General features: G+C 34.6%; 1 protein-coding gene across 7 annotated transcripts in view; it reads right to left on the bottom strand.

Annotated features, from left to right (window-relative positions):
• dop (microtubule-associated serine/threonine (MAST) protein kinase dop) overlaps positions 1-15,840 on the bottom strand; it is a 256,822-nt gene that overhangs the window by 82,809 nt on the left and 158,173 nt on the right. For all 7 annotated transcript variants that reach the window (XM_089100465.1, XM_089100467.1, XM_089100466.1 and 4 more), the window contains 3 exons: positions 14,546-14,621; positions 5,844-6,074; positions 1,305-1,536 (listed from right to left, as the gene is read on the bottom strand). In XM_089100465.1, coding sequence (XP_088956591.1) covers positions 1,305-1,536; positions 5,844-6,074; positions 14,546-14,621 — 539 coding nt within the window. The remainder of the gene's footprint in view (positions 1-1,304; positions 1,537-5,843; positions 6,075-14,545; positions 14,622-15,840) is intronic.

Below are 15,840 nucleotides of genomic sequence, written 5' to 3'. Positions count from 1 at the left end.
TACTGAAGACGGTCGCTGCATATGTGATCGAAATCTCTGGACTTTTGTACCTGTTTTTTTCACTGTCTAAATAAATGGATTTATCCCCATCTGAAAGTTTATTTGTTCGTTTTAGAACGGCAGTGTGGTCTAAGAAAATAACACCTAATTTAAAGGTGTTATGTCGAAAACCTTTATTTTTATCTTCTATATGAGACTTAAGGCCAGTAAAAAGAAAAAAAAAGTTCAATACCACCTGATGCGTTTACCTGTGGGAAATTCTAATCCGTTAAAAAGCACGAGAAGTTTTTGATTCACATGATTTTCTTCAAGTAGTCCATCTGTTTCTGTGGTTAGGGCAATTTAAATAGTTGACATTATAATATGTAATCTATCAGAAATATGTAAAACGTAATTTATAATCTGATTCTGGGACTCTTCTTTCAACAATATTTGCATTACACAGCTCAGATGAAATGCATGTAAGTGACATTGATGATATTTTTCGCTCTGGTACACAACATAAATTTTACAGGTCATGTGCAACATTATAAAACGTTTTTCATTTTTTTTTATTGTTATTCAGGACTAGATGTTTATACAATAGAGTCTTTTCTTGGCATCCAACGTACGATAATATCCTCCTTGATATCAAAAACTCCGTTTCACAATCATTTCTGTGAGATAAAAACTTATTTATATTTTGTGTTTTTTTTTCTTTGCATATTGATGCCTGCCAAGCACAAAGCCTATGAAGGTTTCTTAAAAAAGAGAAGAAATTACAAACAAACAATTCTTTTATGCTGTCCGTAAAGGAACACAAAGAGAAGCACCTTAATTTCATAAATTCTTATTAACTGGCAAAAATTAAAAACACACAACTTACGAAGTTTTTTTTTAAATAAAAAAAAGATAAGAATCGTTTTTAAGTTGCCCGTAAAGCGGCAAAGGGGAGATGTACCTTAACTCCATAATTGTGGTTAACTGACAAAAAATAAATGCAAATACAAACATTAAAAGAACACAACCTATGAAGATTTGAAAAAAAAAGTCTGTGTACCTTTCCGTAGAGGCACAAAGGAGAGGTGCTTTGATTTAATTTTTGTAGTTAACTGACAAACATTAAATTTAAGCAATTTCACTGAATAACAAAATGGATACAAGTCCAGTGTTAGGTTTTTTTTTTTCAGAAGACTTTTTATGTTCTGTGATTTTGAGGGGTTAAAACCCACATGCCCATTAAGTGGCGTACTAGTCTAAAAAATGAAAATAAATACAAAGTACGGCCCAACATTTTTCTTCTTCTTAAAACAAAATAAATTTACCTGCAAGAGGGTCTCGATTTAGTCCCAACTGTTCAACAATGTAGGTGGGCAAATCCTTTGTGACACCTCTTAAAGATTTTGCCTCGCCTTCGGCATGCTCAAGAAGCCGATAGAATTCTTCTGGATCAAATTCTAGACACTCTAGCAGCCTGGCTGGTCTTGATATGATTAAGAGTAGCTTTTTGGCAAATTTTGAAACAAAGGTAGCTGCTTGTGGTGACTTTTCTTTTGCCTGAAATTATGTATGAAGATAAACTTTCAGAGGGCCTCTTGACAACCATTAAAAATAATATACTAGACAGATGAACCCCCCCCCCCCCAATAAACGTCGGAAGACGTAACTGTCCGAATGAAAAGTTGACTGAAAAGAAAAACTTAAGGTTTTAACACGTATATAGCATAGCTTTTTCTCGGGGGGGGGGGGGGGTTAGGGCACAAAAAACTATAAATTGTGCCTAACAATTTTCATTTTTTAAGGGGAAGGTTGGCTCAAACAATGTATCCTGGGGGGGGGTCTCTAGCCCCCCAAGCGAAATTTGAGAAAAGCTGCTGGAAATGCATGAAAAATTGGATAACAGCATTACATAGCAGCAGCTTTAAGTTTCCTTATCCCTTAAGATTTTTAGAATTTGAATTGAAAATATTTGAAATTGAACTGAAAAATTAATTGAAAGAAAAGCTTAAGGTTTAGTGAGATTCAAATACATACACAGGCTAGATCCTTAGGGGGAGGGGAGGTTGTGCCCCCCAAAATATCAGAGGGGACATCAGAAGATATTTAACAGAGGGTGAAAGGCTATTACTAGCTGGAAAAAGTGTACTTTTAGAATGCAGAATCAGAAAATTGCACATGTTTGCACGTTTGTTTTTTAAATTTCACTGTAAAAAGTTCTTTGAATATATCTCTTAGGCCTTCTTCTTCTTCTCCCTCCCACCAAAATGAATTTGTAATTATGATTAAATTCATGGCTATAATCGAGAAATAACGGAGAACTGGCCACGGATAAAACTTCTAAAGACATTTTGCCACAAGTAGTTGGACATACAGCGCAATGTGTGCTCCAAACCGAATCCACAAGGCTAAAAATATACTTTCATCGGTAGCTAAAAATGAATTACCAAAACAAGCCAATAAAGGAGGAAAAACAACAAAGGAAAGACCATGAAATGAAACCATGAAAAGTATTATAAAAGCTATCGTTTAGTTTTCCCAAACTCATTAACTAATGAAACGTAAGTGATAATAATTATCTCTAATGCTAATTTGTGGCACTTTGCCAAGTGTAATTAGGTATATTGGTCTATTACTTTGTCTTTCACATAATTATTCAGTTGATATTAGTGGTTTTGGAGAAGTAAAAAATCACAGAAAATGATATCAGGAAAACCATTTTTGTACTTCCGGAATATCAATTATTTGGCAATCAATAGTTAAAAAATAAAAAAATAAGACACGTGGAAAACTTGGCGACAATTATAAACCTATTAGGTGATGTCATTTAATTTATACTGCTAATCTCATTTTTCAGAGGATATTACAATGAATCACAAGAATACGAAACCTTTCAGTAACGGAAAGAACTGAACGAAGGTAACTTTTTGTAATTGTCTTTTCGTTGTAAAAAATCTGATAGTTGAAATCTCTCGTAGATTATACGCAAGACTTCTAAATAAAAAGAGTGTTTCATTTTATGAGAATCTCGTACTAGTTTTGCACGAAATTTTAGTTCGGCAGGCAATCAATTTTTTTTTGATTTCTCATAATAAATTAAGTTCATATAGTTTAAAGCTATTAACCAAAACTTACAAGCCTGAGTAAAATTACCTAATTTTTGAAAAAAAGGGGGGGGGGGTAGCATCCCCCCATACGGAGAGTGAGTGACCTTGATGAAAAGTCTGTCAAATCTAGCATTTCTCCGAAATGCTAGATTTGACGATCAGACCCTACTGCAGACATTTCAAGCTCTCATCTCATAAAAGCGTTTTTTTATGCCTTTTTTAATTCCTCCTTTAATCATGGAAGTGATTCATGGAAGCAACGACAGAAAAATAACTTCTTAGGCTTAGATTATCGTCTCAGGAACATTAAAGAAGATAAATAGAGATTTGCAAGGAAGAGCGCCATTTGTAGGATCGTTCAAGGTTCAAGGTCATATTATTAATACCATATTTACACAACATATTAAATTCCCGACAGAGAGAAAACTCGACAGAGTCGGGAACAAAAAACATTTAACGCATAGATTTAAATTAATTGTACCTCTACTGATACGTAGATCCACTTCAGCTAGAGATTCTAAAGCAAAATCCTTCAATTTTCGCAATGTTCAAATTCTACCCTTAAAAATAAAATACAAAACATTAGTTAACTCACCTTTCCAGACTCCTCAACCCACCAAAAAAATAAATAAAAAAATTCAAAAAAAAAATAATAACTTTATTCAACTCACCAACAGGGGAAGACGGACTAACTCCTCCCCAAACCCACCATGCAAAAGGAGGTGTACAGAAGTATGTACAAGCATATACACATACATATACCAATATACACATACATATATATACACATACATACACGTAAACCAGGATATCTTGTTGCATACAAGTTAGGTGTCGTACTATTGCACCATGTTTACACAGGGACAGGATGCGGGTAGAAGAGAGTTTGCCTAGGTTATAAGTAAGACTTTTAAACAAAAAAACTGATCCATCTTATTAGAATCTTATACTAGAAGAAAACTCAGACATATACAGTAATCTATACCAGTCAACCTGTCTTGTATTTGTGCTTGAATTATTATACTGCACTAGTTGAAAAACAACAACTATAGTTTATCAGATGTGCTTCAGCTAAAGCTTCTTTCGTTTTTTCCTTTTTTTTCGCAGTGTTCATATTCTTTCTCCTCTTTTTATGTATGTGTTAATTTAATTGATCTCTTTTTTTTTATTTTCTCGCCTTTTTTCCTCTTGATAAGGGCTAAAGAGCGTTAAGCCAAAATTTTTTGATGTTGTTCCTTACTTTCAGTTGAAAAAAAACTTTTTAAGAAAAATTTAATTTCTGATCGTTTTTTAGTTCATACTCGGAAATTCACCTCCCCTCTCCGTGAAGAATATCTCCCAGAAAATCCCTCCCTACTCCCTAGCCCCGCTTACCCTCCCACTCCCCCATTTATGGTTAGGTAATGCTCAATCCAATCTTATCTATTATTGACATTTGATATTTTTGCAGTGTTCCAACACTCACTATCTCATTAAAAGTTTTACTTGTTTTAAATATTTACTCTTCTTTTTAATTAAATTACTTCTGACAGACGCCTAGCCCCCGCGCCACCCCGGAGAAATTGAAAATAAGTGGGTGAAAAGACGCAAATTGTTCGTTTTTGCTTTATGGCTGGTAGGAATCTTTTCGGGATTCAACCTCCGATGAAAGAAAAAATATCCCGTTTGGCTTTCTCTTTTTTTTAAGGTTTAGTAAATTCATAGCGGCCTCATTTTTATGATATTGTTTAAAATCTAGCAAGAGCCTCAAAAAATAACTCGGTCCTAACCTCTTTCTCTTACTTGACCTCGGGAAGGATTACGCATTTGTACTCTGGTAGTTTTAGAATCCATGTGATCGTTTGGAGCTCACATGGTTTGGAGCGTTTGGAGACAAAACAACACTTCTTGTGTGAGGACCAAAAATATATCTCGAGAAGGTATTGCCAAGATATTATGTCCCCCTTTTTTTGGGGGGGGGGGTTAGAAGACTTCATAGCCGTCAAATTCTGACAAATCAACGTTTTGCGTTTAGTTTAAGTTTTAAATCTCTTTTTTCATTGGATTTAGTTTTTGAAAACCTGACTAATATTCGATATTTGTCTTATTCAGGCTCCCTTTGAGTCAACATATAAGAAACCAGCTTCAATTTCACGTAAGTAAGTTACAATTACTTGAAAAAGATTGTTCTTAAGCATATGACTAATATTTGATATTTTCTTTTTCAGGTTCCCTTTGATTCAACATGGAAGAGAATAACTTTAGTTTTACAGAAGTAAGTTACAAATTAATTGAAAACTATAGTTCGTAAACATATGATTAATATTTGATATTTTTCTTTTTAAGGTTCCGTTTGATTCAATATGGAATAAAAAAAACTTCAGTTTCACGTAAGTATGTTACACATTATTCGAAAAAGATTGTTCTTAAGCATGTACGCACTACCAGAGTACGCATTTGTACTCTGGTAGTTTTAGAATCCAAGTGAGCGTTTGGAGCTTTAGTCCTAAGAGCCAAGGCTCTAAAATCTCGCCTTTAGAGCCAAGGCTCTAAAATCTCGAAAGCTTAACACAGTCTATCTAAAAAGGCTACTTCATTACAAACATTACTTACGTTTGTTTAAAACTAAGATAAACAAAAAGAAAAAGGAAGTTACACTTTTAATTTTATTTAGTTTTATTGGGGTGCGTTTCAATTTCCTCCATAGACTTTGGTAGGCCTTAGGCACAGTGCTTATAAAGTCAATTGGATAAGACGGACCTTTGTATAATAAAATCTTACCTCATTTAGTAGTTTTTCCAAGTTTTCAGTCATATCATAAAAGTAGGAACAAGTGATGTGACCTTGCTCAGATTTTTCCAGACAATCGCGTGCCAATTCAACGAACTGTCGGTAAACAAATCGAACAATGGCGACCGATTCAGCAGGCAGAGATTCTTCAGAGTCCAGATACTCGGAGTCCGAGTGCTCCTTAATAAAGGAACGTAGTTTTTCTTCCATTTGATGAGTAGCCTGAAAAAAAAGTTTCAATCAAAAACCCTAAACCATGATGGATAACTTAGCAAGCATTGCAGAAGCCTAAAAAAGAAAAAGGAAAGGAAAAAAAAGCAAGCGCAGGGCAGAATGGAGTGAACCCTAAACATATAATAAACTGTCGTAAGGATTCCCGAGCAACGACGTGTAGTCGGCTAACACAAAAATCATTTCACAAATCTTGTAAAGAACAGGCGAGCATGAAGACGCTATCTTTAAGATAGGTAAGATAGGTATTACCAAACAGCAAGCCCCCTCCCCACAAAAGTACCTTATATGGCAATACATATGTGTTGTTAAAATTAATTTACTTGACTATAGAAACATTTTACGTGTAGAAAAATAAATTAATTTTCGTCCCAAGATTTTCGTGAAGCGTAAATTTATATTTCAAATACCTTCCAATGTCCTGATGTATGGGTCATAAAATGTCAAAAGATTAAAAACTAGTAAAAATTAAAAAAAAAATACAAAAGGTCTTTAAAAAAGGGCAGAAAACGAGTGAATATACATAAAACAGAGGCAATGCCTGCACAAAAATTATTCCATATCTGAAGGTAAAGCAGTGAACCGAAGACAAGATAGAAATGGGCGAAGGAAAGCTGAGAAAAGGAGAGTTTTTTTTCTTTTATTTTTCTTCTTATACTTATTCTTTTTGTTTTTCCATGCAAAATTACAATTTCCTTTTGCCTGCACTTTGTTATTAGCCTAGATGAAGGGGGAAAATGTTCCCAAATATTTCGGTTTAGGTCATTCCCGAGTCCATTCCGGCTGTGATAAATAAAAGTGTGATATATGATATTTTTGTCGAAAATGAGTTATGAATGTGTCGTGGGCAAACTTAGCACGAGGAATCAAATGGTGCAGTCAGAATTGTCCTATCGTGTACGGTTACGAAGATAAAAAAAGAGACATTCGTACATTTTGACAGATTATTTTATGGAGCTATAATGGCATTTGTCTTCTTTTTTGTCAAGGAAAAAGGAGACAAACACCAAACATGGATTAATTTTAATTTCTCTGATAATACTTTTGACAGAGGAGGACTACCTTACTGAAAAATGAAATAACTCCTTACCTTACATGGTAAGGTAATTACCATGTTGTCACAATTGTTGTCACAAATTGTTGTCACAAAAAGAAGACAATTCCTTACCTTACCATAAAATGAAATAATTTTGAATTCATTTTGAATATTTAAACTTAATTTATACCACTGAAAAGAACATAAAAATTTGCTCCCTTTATCTCTATTCCTCCCATCCTTCAAAGCGACAACATCCGACAAACTTTTCCCCGTTTTTTGGCTCTCCTGAAAAGTTACAAAAATGGCGTATGTCGTACTTTTAATTATCACAGCCGATACGCTCTTGCAGCTGTACATGCCAGTTTCTAATAACTAAACTGTTATGATTAAAATAACAACCGAGGCGGTGTCCTCATGAGGTAAATACAACTCGTAAGTTTACTACAATGACCGCTGTGATGATCATTCGGGCCCCATAAGGCGGGTCAAAAAAGTTCCATAGGAAAATCTAGATTATTAGATAAGATATTTTTTTTTTTTAAAAAGTATTATCGCATGCACCGAAGGGCCGAATTTGCACTTTGGAGTCAAAAATATCAAAAATTGATTCGGGCCATAACGCAATCGGGAAGCGTCTGACCCTCCCCCCCCCCCATAAAAATATTCTGATCCTTGTCCATACATTTGTACTATGTGTCCCATGGCTGAGGTGACAATAAGTGGAAAGGTCGGTATAAAAGCATATCAACTCTTCTTTCACGTCTCGGGCGCACCAAATACAGAAGAAGCTGCTTTTCAGTGCATTCGTTAGATAAGCTCTAAATCATTTATTGGCTAAAATATTTCGGCAGTTAGTAAATGGCTCTGAACATATAAGATGTATTGGTACTTATGCATTATATGGTACACACGAAAGAAGTCAAGTTTGGTTAAAGCTAATAAAATAAAATATGATGAAAATATAGTAGTTTAAAAACACATTCGGGCTATATATTTGCACATTAAGGGGTGGGGTGGTGGGAGTAAAGCATATCATATACTAAATACGTAACCTAACCTAGGTACCTTTTTCCCCCCTAAACCCCAAAAAACAATAGTTTGAATATTGTAAACGCAATGAGAAACCACGCTTTGCGATCCGCTTATCTATTACACATACCCGTTTAATTGGTTTCCTTTAGCATTTCCCTATACAGTATATAGCATCGTTTACCAGATAATGCATAAGTACCGATTTCTTTTCATAGCAAAAGAAGAGAGAATCATCCTGAATCTGTTTAAATTTATACTTCTCCTTTTTTACCAAGAAGCTATCATACTTTGTAATAGCAAGTTATTCTTAATTATTTACTGGTCTTGCGCAATTATAACCAAAAATATGGCATTGTAATTTAACCACTTAATTCTGGGAGCCTTTATCTGGAATATGAATTTTCTTTACTTAATTTACATAAATACTAAAGCCTATAATTATTATAGTTCTGGTATGTAATAACAAAACATGGGCTTTTACTTAAAATCCAAAAGGATTACATTTAACTTTTGCTTCTTAATGCAGAACTAACAAAATCTAAAAGACTATCAGGTGGTGGGTATTGTCAAAAACAAGTTTTTTTTTTTTGTTATCATAATCCCACGTCCACTACACTCAGCATCGTTTCTCTCAGTTATTTTCCTGTGTAATACATATATAATTTTTTTTTTTAGGAAAGGGATTGCTTATCTTCTATATCATGTCTTATCTAAATATCTAATTCTAATACCTTGTGGTAGCGGAGCGGATAAAGCCATGTCCTGGAACCCGTAGGAACGATGGTTCGATCCCTCGTGTCACAAGGAGTGTTAATAGTATTGAGTTCATATAATTTTTGATTTTAAATATCGAAAATAATGAAAAATTTAAAAAAATGTAGGCAATTTTTCTGCTTAGGTGCATAGGGTGCACTTGGCTCTATGATTTTGCTTGGTAATATAAGACAACATCAGATGTCATAGTTGATGTCATAGAATATTGAGTTCATATAATTTTTGATTTTAAATATCGAAAATAATGAAAAATTTAAAAAAATGTAGGCAATTTTTCTGCTTAGGTGCATAGGGTGCACTTGGCTCTATGATTTTGCTTGGTAATATAAGACAACATCAGATGTCATAGTTGCAGTGGCAACCGCATCCTAGTAAAGAACAAACCACGGACCATAGTAAGCAAAATTAAAAAAATGTGTTTTGAAAAAAAAACCTGAGTAGCAAAAAAAAAATTACCATTTATAATTGATTCAGGAATTATAACTATTATCTCGATTAGTCTTAATAGTAAAATGTCGCTTCAAAGCCAACTTTATGAGAATTTCGAAACCCTGTACCAGAAACTTACAGTCACCTGGCTTGAACAAAAAGGAATATCTACTTTTTGCATGATTAGAAATTATGTGTCCCTTTTTTCCTTCACCGGTCGCGGGGTCTTGTAGAGAAGGAACACCAGGAAATCAGGAAGCAGAGACATTCAAGTATAACATCATAGCCCAGAAAAGCAACTTTTTATAAGATACGTGCATTACGTTATCTTGCCTAACGATATGTGTGTTACATCATCTTGTATATGGGGATGCAGCTTTTTGCCAATAATTGTGTCTGATTTTAAATAATAAGTTTTGTTGCTTATTAAAACACATAGATATCGCAATTTCCTTTCAAATCAGCCTTTAAACACATCGTTATGATGTTTCCCCCCATTAAGACTGAATAAGAAAAGAATAACAATAGAGAAGAAGCAGGAGAATAAGAAAGGAGAAATATCACTTACTTAAAATAATTCTTGAAAAACCTAGTAACTTTCTTCTTTACCCAATGCAGTTGGGGAGCCTCAAATCTACTTCTACCTCCCATTACCTTGTTATCCTAGTCAAATCAATAGGGAAAATTCTTGATGATTCTTTAATGCCTGGCTAAATGTATTTACCATCCCAATCCCCTCCCTGCTCACAATGGAGTATCTTAAAGCCCTCTCCTAAGTGTTCCTTTTTTTTAGTTTTCATAAACACTTTTGTAAAGGGATATCCTGAAAGATGGAAACTTGTCAATTACCTAATGGTCATTGAAACCTGCTATAGGAATATAATGAGCATTCTCAATGATCCTATGAGCATCCTCAATGCCTCAATGAGGATCCTCAATATATTCCTTAATGTTTAAGATATGGGACAATGATTCGCCTAAATAGGGTTTTCGGTTACAGATATTCCAATGGTGCAGTTTTCATTTCAATCCGACACCATTTAAAGCATAGCATAAATTAAATACGTAACCTAGCATAGGTACCTTTCCCCCCCCCCCCCTAACCCCCAAAAAACAATAGTTTGAATATTGTAAACACAATGAGAAACCACGCTTTGCGATCCATTTATCTATTGCATATACCCATTGAATTGGTTTCCTTTAGCATTTCCCTATACAGTATATAGCATCGTTTACCAGATAATGCATACGTACCGATTTCTTTTCATAGCAAAAGAAGAGAGAATCATCCTGAATCTGTTTAAATTTATACTTCTCCTTTTTTACCACGAAGCTATCACACTTTGTAATAGCAAGTTATTCTTAATTGTTTACTGGTCTTGCGCAATTATAACCAAAAATATGGCATTGTAATTTAACCACTTAATTCTGGGAGCCTTTATCTGGAATATGAATTTTCTTTACTTAATTTACATAAATACTAAAGCCTATAATTATTATAGTTCTGGTATGTAATAACAAAACATATTACTTAAAATCCAAAAGGACCGCATTTAACTTTTGCTTCTTAATGCAGAACTAACAAAATCTAAAAGACTATCAGGTGGTGGGTATTGTCAAAAACAAGTTTTTTTTTTTGTTATCATAATCCCACGTCCACTACACTCAGCATCGTTTCTCTCAGTTATTTTCCTGTGTAATACATATATAATTTTTTTTTTTTTTTTAGGAAAGGGATTGCTTATCTTCTATATCATGTCTTATTTAAATATCTAATTCATTTAGCTTGTGGGCAGCGGAGCGGATAAAGCCACGTCCTGGAATCCATAGGGACGATGGTTCGATCCCTCGTGTCACAAGGAAAGATAATGTTAAATGAGTTCTTGTAAATTTTGTTTTTAAACATCGAAAATAATTAAAAATTAACTTTTTTCCAAGAGGTTTGGTTATGATTTACGCCCCCTTTTAGTAGTAGTGCTTATTACAAGAATTTAGTGACTCTGCTTCTTCCTCCCCCGAATTCCTCGAGTCGATCCTGGACTGCGAAAAGGAATAACCATAAAAATAACAACTGTTTCCGTAAAAGTTTGATTGAAATCCAACAATCGGTTTTGGTGGATACCCGGATGACTATAATTCATACACCAACACCCCCCCCCCCCCCTCACCTCCACTTCAAAAGATGTTAAATCTGCCCTGAACACATGGAAAATAAACTACGAGATTGGTTATTATCTCGCGTCAAGTGTGCTTAAGATTACGAAACCTCTTCTGGTACATGTCATGCCGAAGAAATTTAGCCACCCTTTCCCCCTCCAGAGGGAGGATCAAATTCCCATCCCATATCCACAACCTCAAAAACAGTTCTCACATTCAGCCATTTTTATTTTTATTCGACAACTCGTTCCAATTTAGCCTAGCCCCAGAGAGATCAGAATGGATAAAGGCCCCTAAAAGACATAGCTTGGACATTAGTGCTTGCTTGTATCCAAATTTGGTTAAAATACGAAAACCATTTCTACTAGATGTCCTGATGATGAGAAGTTAAGGAACCCATCTTTTTCCCTCCTCTACAACGGTCAGTTCGGATGATGATCGCGGAAAAGCCCAATTAGCGCTTATTTTCCATCGTTTTTATCCGATATATCCTTCTGGTAAATGACCTGAAGACAGAAACATTCGGACCCCTTCCTCCCATATAGGTCAAATATGTTACACCCCCCCCCACCAAATACACAAGAGTACTAACTTCCATCAGTATGATTGATATCCGACAAACCGAAATGGCATTCGATGACAAGAATTTAGGGACCCATTTCCACAAGCTTCAGAATCTGTACGAAATCCCATAAGCCCACCTAGGTCACTGGGGAAAACCTGCTTGCGGGGCCTCGCAGTGGCGGTAGAATTTTTCAAGAGTTTGCCTAATTAGAACCGGGACTGCGAACAGCGCCAACCTTGAAGAGTGTCACCCCGCGAAGAGCGTATAGACCAGTAAACAAAACAGCATTGCACCGGATTCCGATTGATGTATGGTTATTATGGATCTTTTTTAGGGTCGCTTTTTTGGGCTGAATATCCTTCTATCTATTTTATTTATAATGGCTTGTCTTCCTATATAGCATAACATTTTCGGGCATAAAAATGCAATGAATCAGAGGTAAGAGGCTTGAGATTGCCTGTGGACTACGTCAACTTTTGTTGATAGGAGAGTACTGCCAAGTACAGAGAATCATGTAGTGACCTTGTTAGGAATTCCGAAAGACTGAGGAAGACTTTCTAAATGTTTTCAAGAGGAGTTGTCTAAGGATGGTTTTAGATACTCCTTTGACTGACCGTTAATCAAACTGTGAGCTTTGCGGAAAATGCGATTCGATCCCATTTACTAAGGAAAAAAAAAGTCACGTTTCGAATCGGTCAATGAATGGCAAATGACAATATAAGACTAGGCCATATTTTTACGGATGAAGGATAAAAGATTGCCAAAGATTGTGCTTTGGTCATCCGTCTGGGACCAAACAAAAATCAGATGGGAAGAGGTCATTAGAAAGGATTTAGAAGAAATTGGAGGTTCAAAGGCACGGCTAAAGCGTTAAGATTTCAAAAGATTGCGGTATAGGAGGAAGAGGGTTAGCAGCTGTGTTGGTCTTAGGTGGGTTGGTGCTACAGTGAGTTGTTAGTAGCAGTAAAAGATTTGATGATCTTTTCTGGTAGATGTATCAATCATATCGATTAAAGAGCCCCTCCCTCTTCTAGGAGAGAGGATGGAATGTGTCCGCATACCCTATGGCCCAACTAAAACACTGTTTCTCCCAAAGTTTATATGTAACCTGACAACACCTCTATTACGTGTCCTGACAACAAGAACTTGACGAAGAAGAGCAAATCTCCTCCCTCCTCGCAAAGGGCGAACCAGATATGGACTCTAAAAGTTCAACTAAGACCAATACTCTTACTTTCCACTAAGTTTAATTGAGATCCAAAATCCTCTTCTTTCCGACGTCTTTATGATAAAATTTATCTGAGGCAGTGAAGAGATAATTTCATGCTCTACAATACTACGATGTTAAATGATTTCTAAATATTTCATTTTCGGAGTTGGGACAAACTCCAAACTTCTGGTTCTTATTTACACTATTTAGTAGGATAAAAGAAATGATTTCAATTTTTTCTATACAATCACAGGAAGTTCCGCAAACTCCAAAGAAACTTTTACCCTACTGCTTCAAGATTTCCGTTCCGGAAACATCAAAGAATTGTCCAGAACTTGTCATTACTGACCAACAGACCGCTCAGGACGATAAAACCAAATAAACTGTAAGTGAGATTTCCAGACTACATTCCCCACAATTACTTGGTAAACATCAGTAAAAGACACACAAACTTTTACCTCAAAACTAGAAGAGATAATTTTGTGTTCAACACGAGTCTGACGTTAAATGATCCCTAACAAGTTAGTTTTTGCAACAGTATAAAATAATTTACAGGAAATTGTTTCTATTTTTCTTAAAAATTACTGGAAATTTCGCAAACTTCGGTTGAAAAATTCTCCTCTGTTCCACAATTACCCAACAGAAAATTATTTCTGAGTTTCCATCTCATATCGTTAGCAAGCTAAGCACGGCTAATTACAAAATAAAATCGACAGCAGCAATAGCGTTGCTCTGCAGCACAATTAGTGCTGTTTCAACTTGACTTTAATCCCAATCTGGTGAGTAAACTTTGCAATAACATTTTGACCGAAGTTTTAAATTACTGTTTCCAATTCATTTCTACTAAATGAACCTGACAATCCTTTTACAAAAACTAAGTATGATTTTCGTCTATATTTATATTTGAATTAAATAATGAATTTAATAAAAATATGTGAATCCCAAGTGTTATTGTAGGTTATAGGAGGCGATGAAGTAGTTACATAAAAGCTTAGGGGAATTCATGCACAAAGCTCACACCCCCTTCCCGTTTAGACCTAAGTTTAAAGTGGCAGCTAAATAACATGATTAATTGTAGTTGCAGGACAGTGAACAGAGTTTAAATTAAATGAGACAATATTCTTTTTTTTACAGATAAAACAAAATTTAAAAAATCTAAATTCTGTAAAGCAAAGACGCTATTCTCCAATCTGATTAAATAATTCTCTTCCGTTTTATAATACGCTCAGAAAATCCTGTCAGGAATTGTTACTCACCTTTGGAAATCTTTCTTTATACATCACATTCATCGATAAAATTTCATTATCAACAACGGGAGAACGAACTGGGGAACTGAAAGAAACAATACGGAAAAACATAAATAGAGAATCAAACAACATGATTAAATAACTAAAAAGAAACAAAGGAATATATAAATCCATGTTTAGGGAAGGAAACACAACAGGAATGCTTTCCTTCACGAAATACAAACTTTTGCGAGCGGGTGCATATTCAGAGTGGGAACCTCTATGCCGCCTTCCCTCCATTAGAAATCAAGATTTTTATGCTTTTACCAATCATTTCATAAGTGTCCATGCAATACATCAATTTTGGCCGTTTTTAAAATTGCTGTCCCCCCCCTCCCGTAAGGTTGTGTGCTCCAAAATAAATTTCTTGGTGTTTGTTCGCCTTCTAGACAAAGTGGTTACCTATTTTAATGAAAGATTATAAGGATCATCCGAAAAAAGAAATTCCAAGTTTCACAGAAAGAATGCGTGTTCCTAAATCGCTTTGATTCGTATATAACTAAAGAAAAGGGTTCTCTCTTTCTTTATCTCAATGAAAAAGAAAATGAAGAAGAAAAATTACTAGCAGAAGACTTTTGAAAAGAAAAGAGAGAGAAAATAGTTATGTTGCATACATACATAAACATTTTAATTTTCAACTAAATTCAGCAGAGAAATTTTGATATTCATATGAAATAAGAAATTTCCAGCTTCACGGAAAGAATGCCAGTATATAAATCACATTAGATCGCGCTCCATTTCCTTTCCCTTTTTTTTTTAGATAAAAAGCAAGTTGAGAAATTATCAGTAAAAGATTTTCGAAACGAAAAAAATCAAATATATATATATATATATATATATTTTATATATATATATATATATATATATATATATATATATATATATATATATATATATATATATATATATATATATATATATATATATATATATATATATATATATATATATAAAAGCACGACGTATACGACATTTTTTAAATTTAACAATTAACCAATTTCTGAAATTTGCTTCCAATAAAGATAGACAAGAAATCGCTGACATAGTGAAACTATTGGAGAGGAGTTACAGAGAAGATCCATTTTCATCACCAATAGTCTGATTTGAGTGATTTTGGCAATAGCTTTTGCCAAAATATCTACTTTGTCTTTTCATTTTTTTTTTCCAGTGGCTGAAAATCACCCTCGTTTGGTTGCTTAATTTCTTTTTCCTTTTCGTTTCTTGTACAACATAGCTTATACCCAAAATGATCTCAGGAGAAAGCC

This window comes from Artemia sp. Qi Xiang Cuo, chromosome 14 (assembly GCF_049724085.1).
Source record: "Artemia sp. Qi Xiang Cuo chromosome 14, ASM4972408v1, whole genome shotgun sequence".
Lineage (NCBI taxonomy): Eukaryota > Metazoa > Arthropoda > Branchiopoda > Anostraca > Artemiidae > Artemia > Artemia sp. Qi Xiang Cuo.
This window is presented reverse-complemented; position numbering and strand designations above follow the sequence as displayed.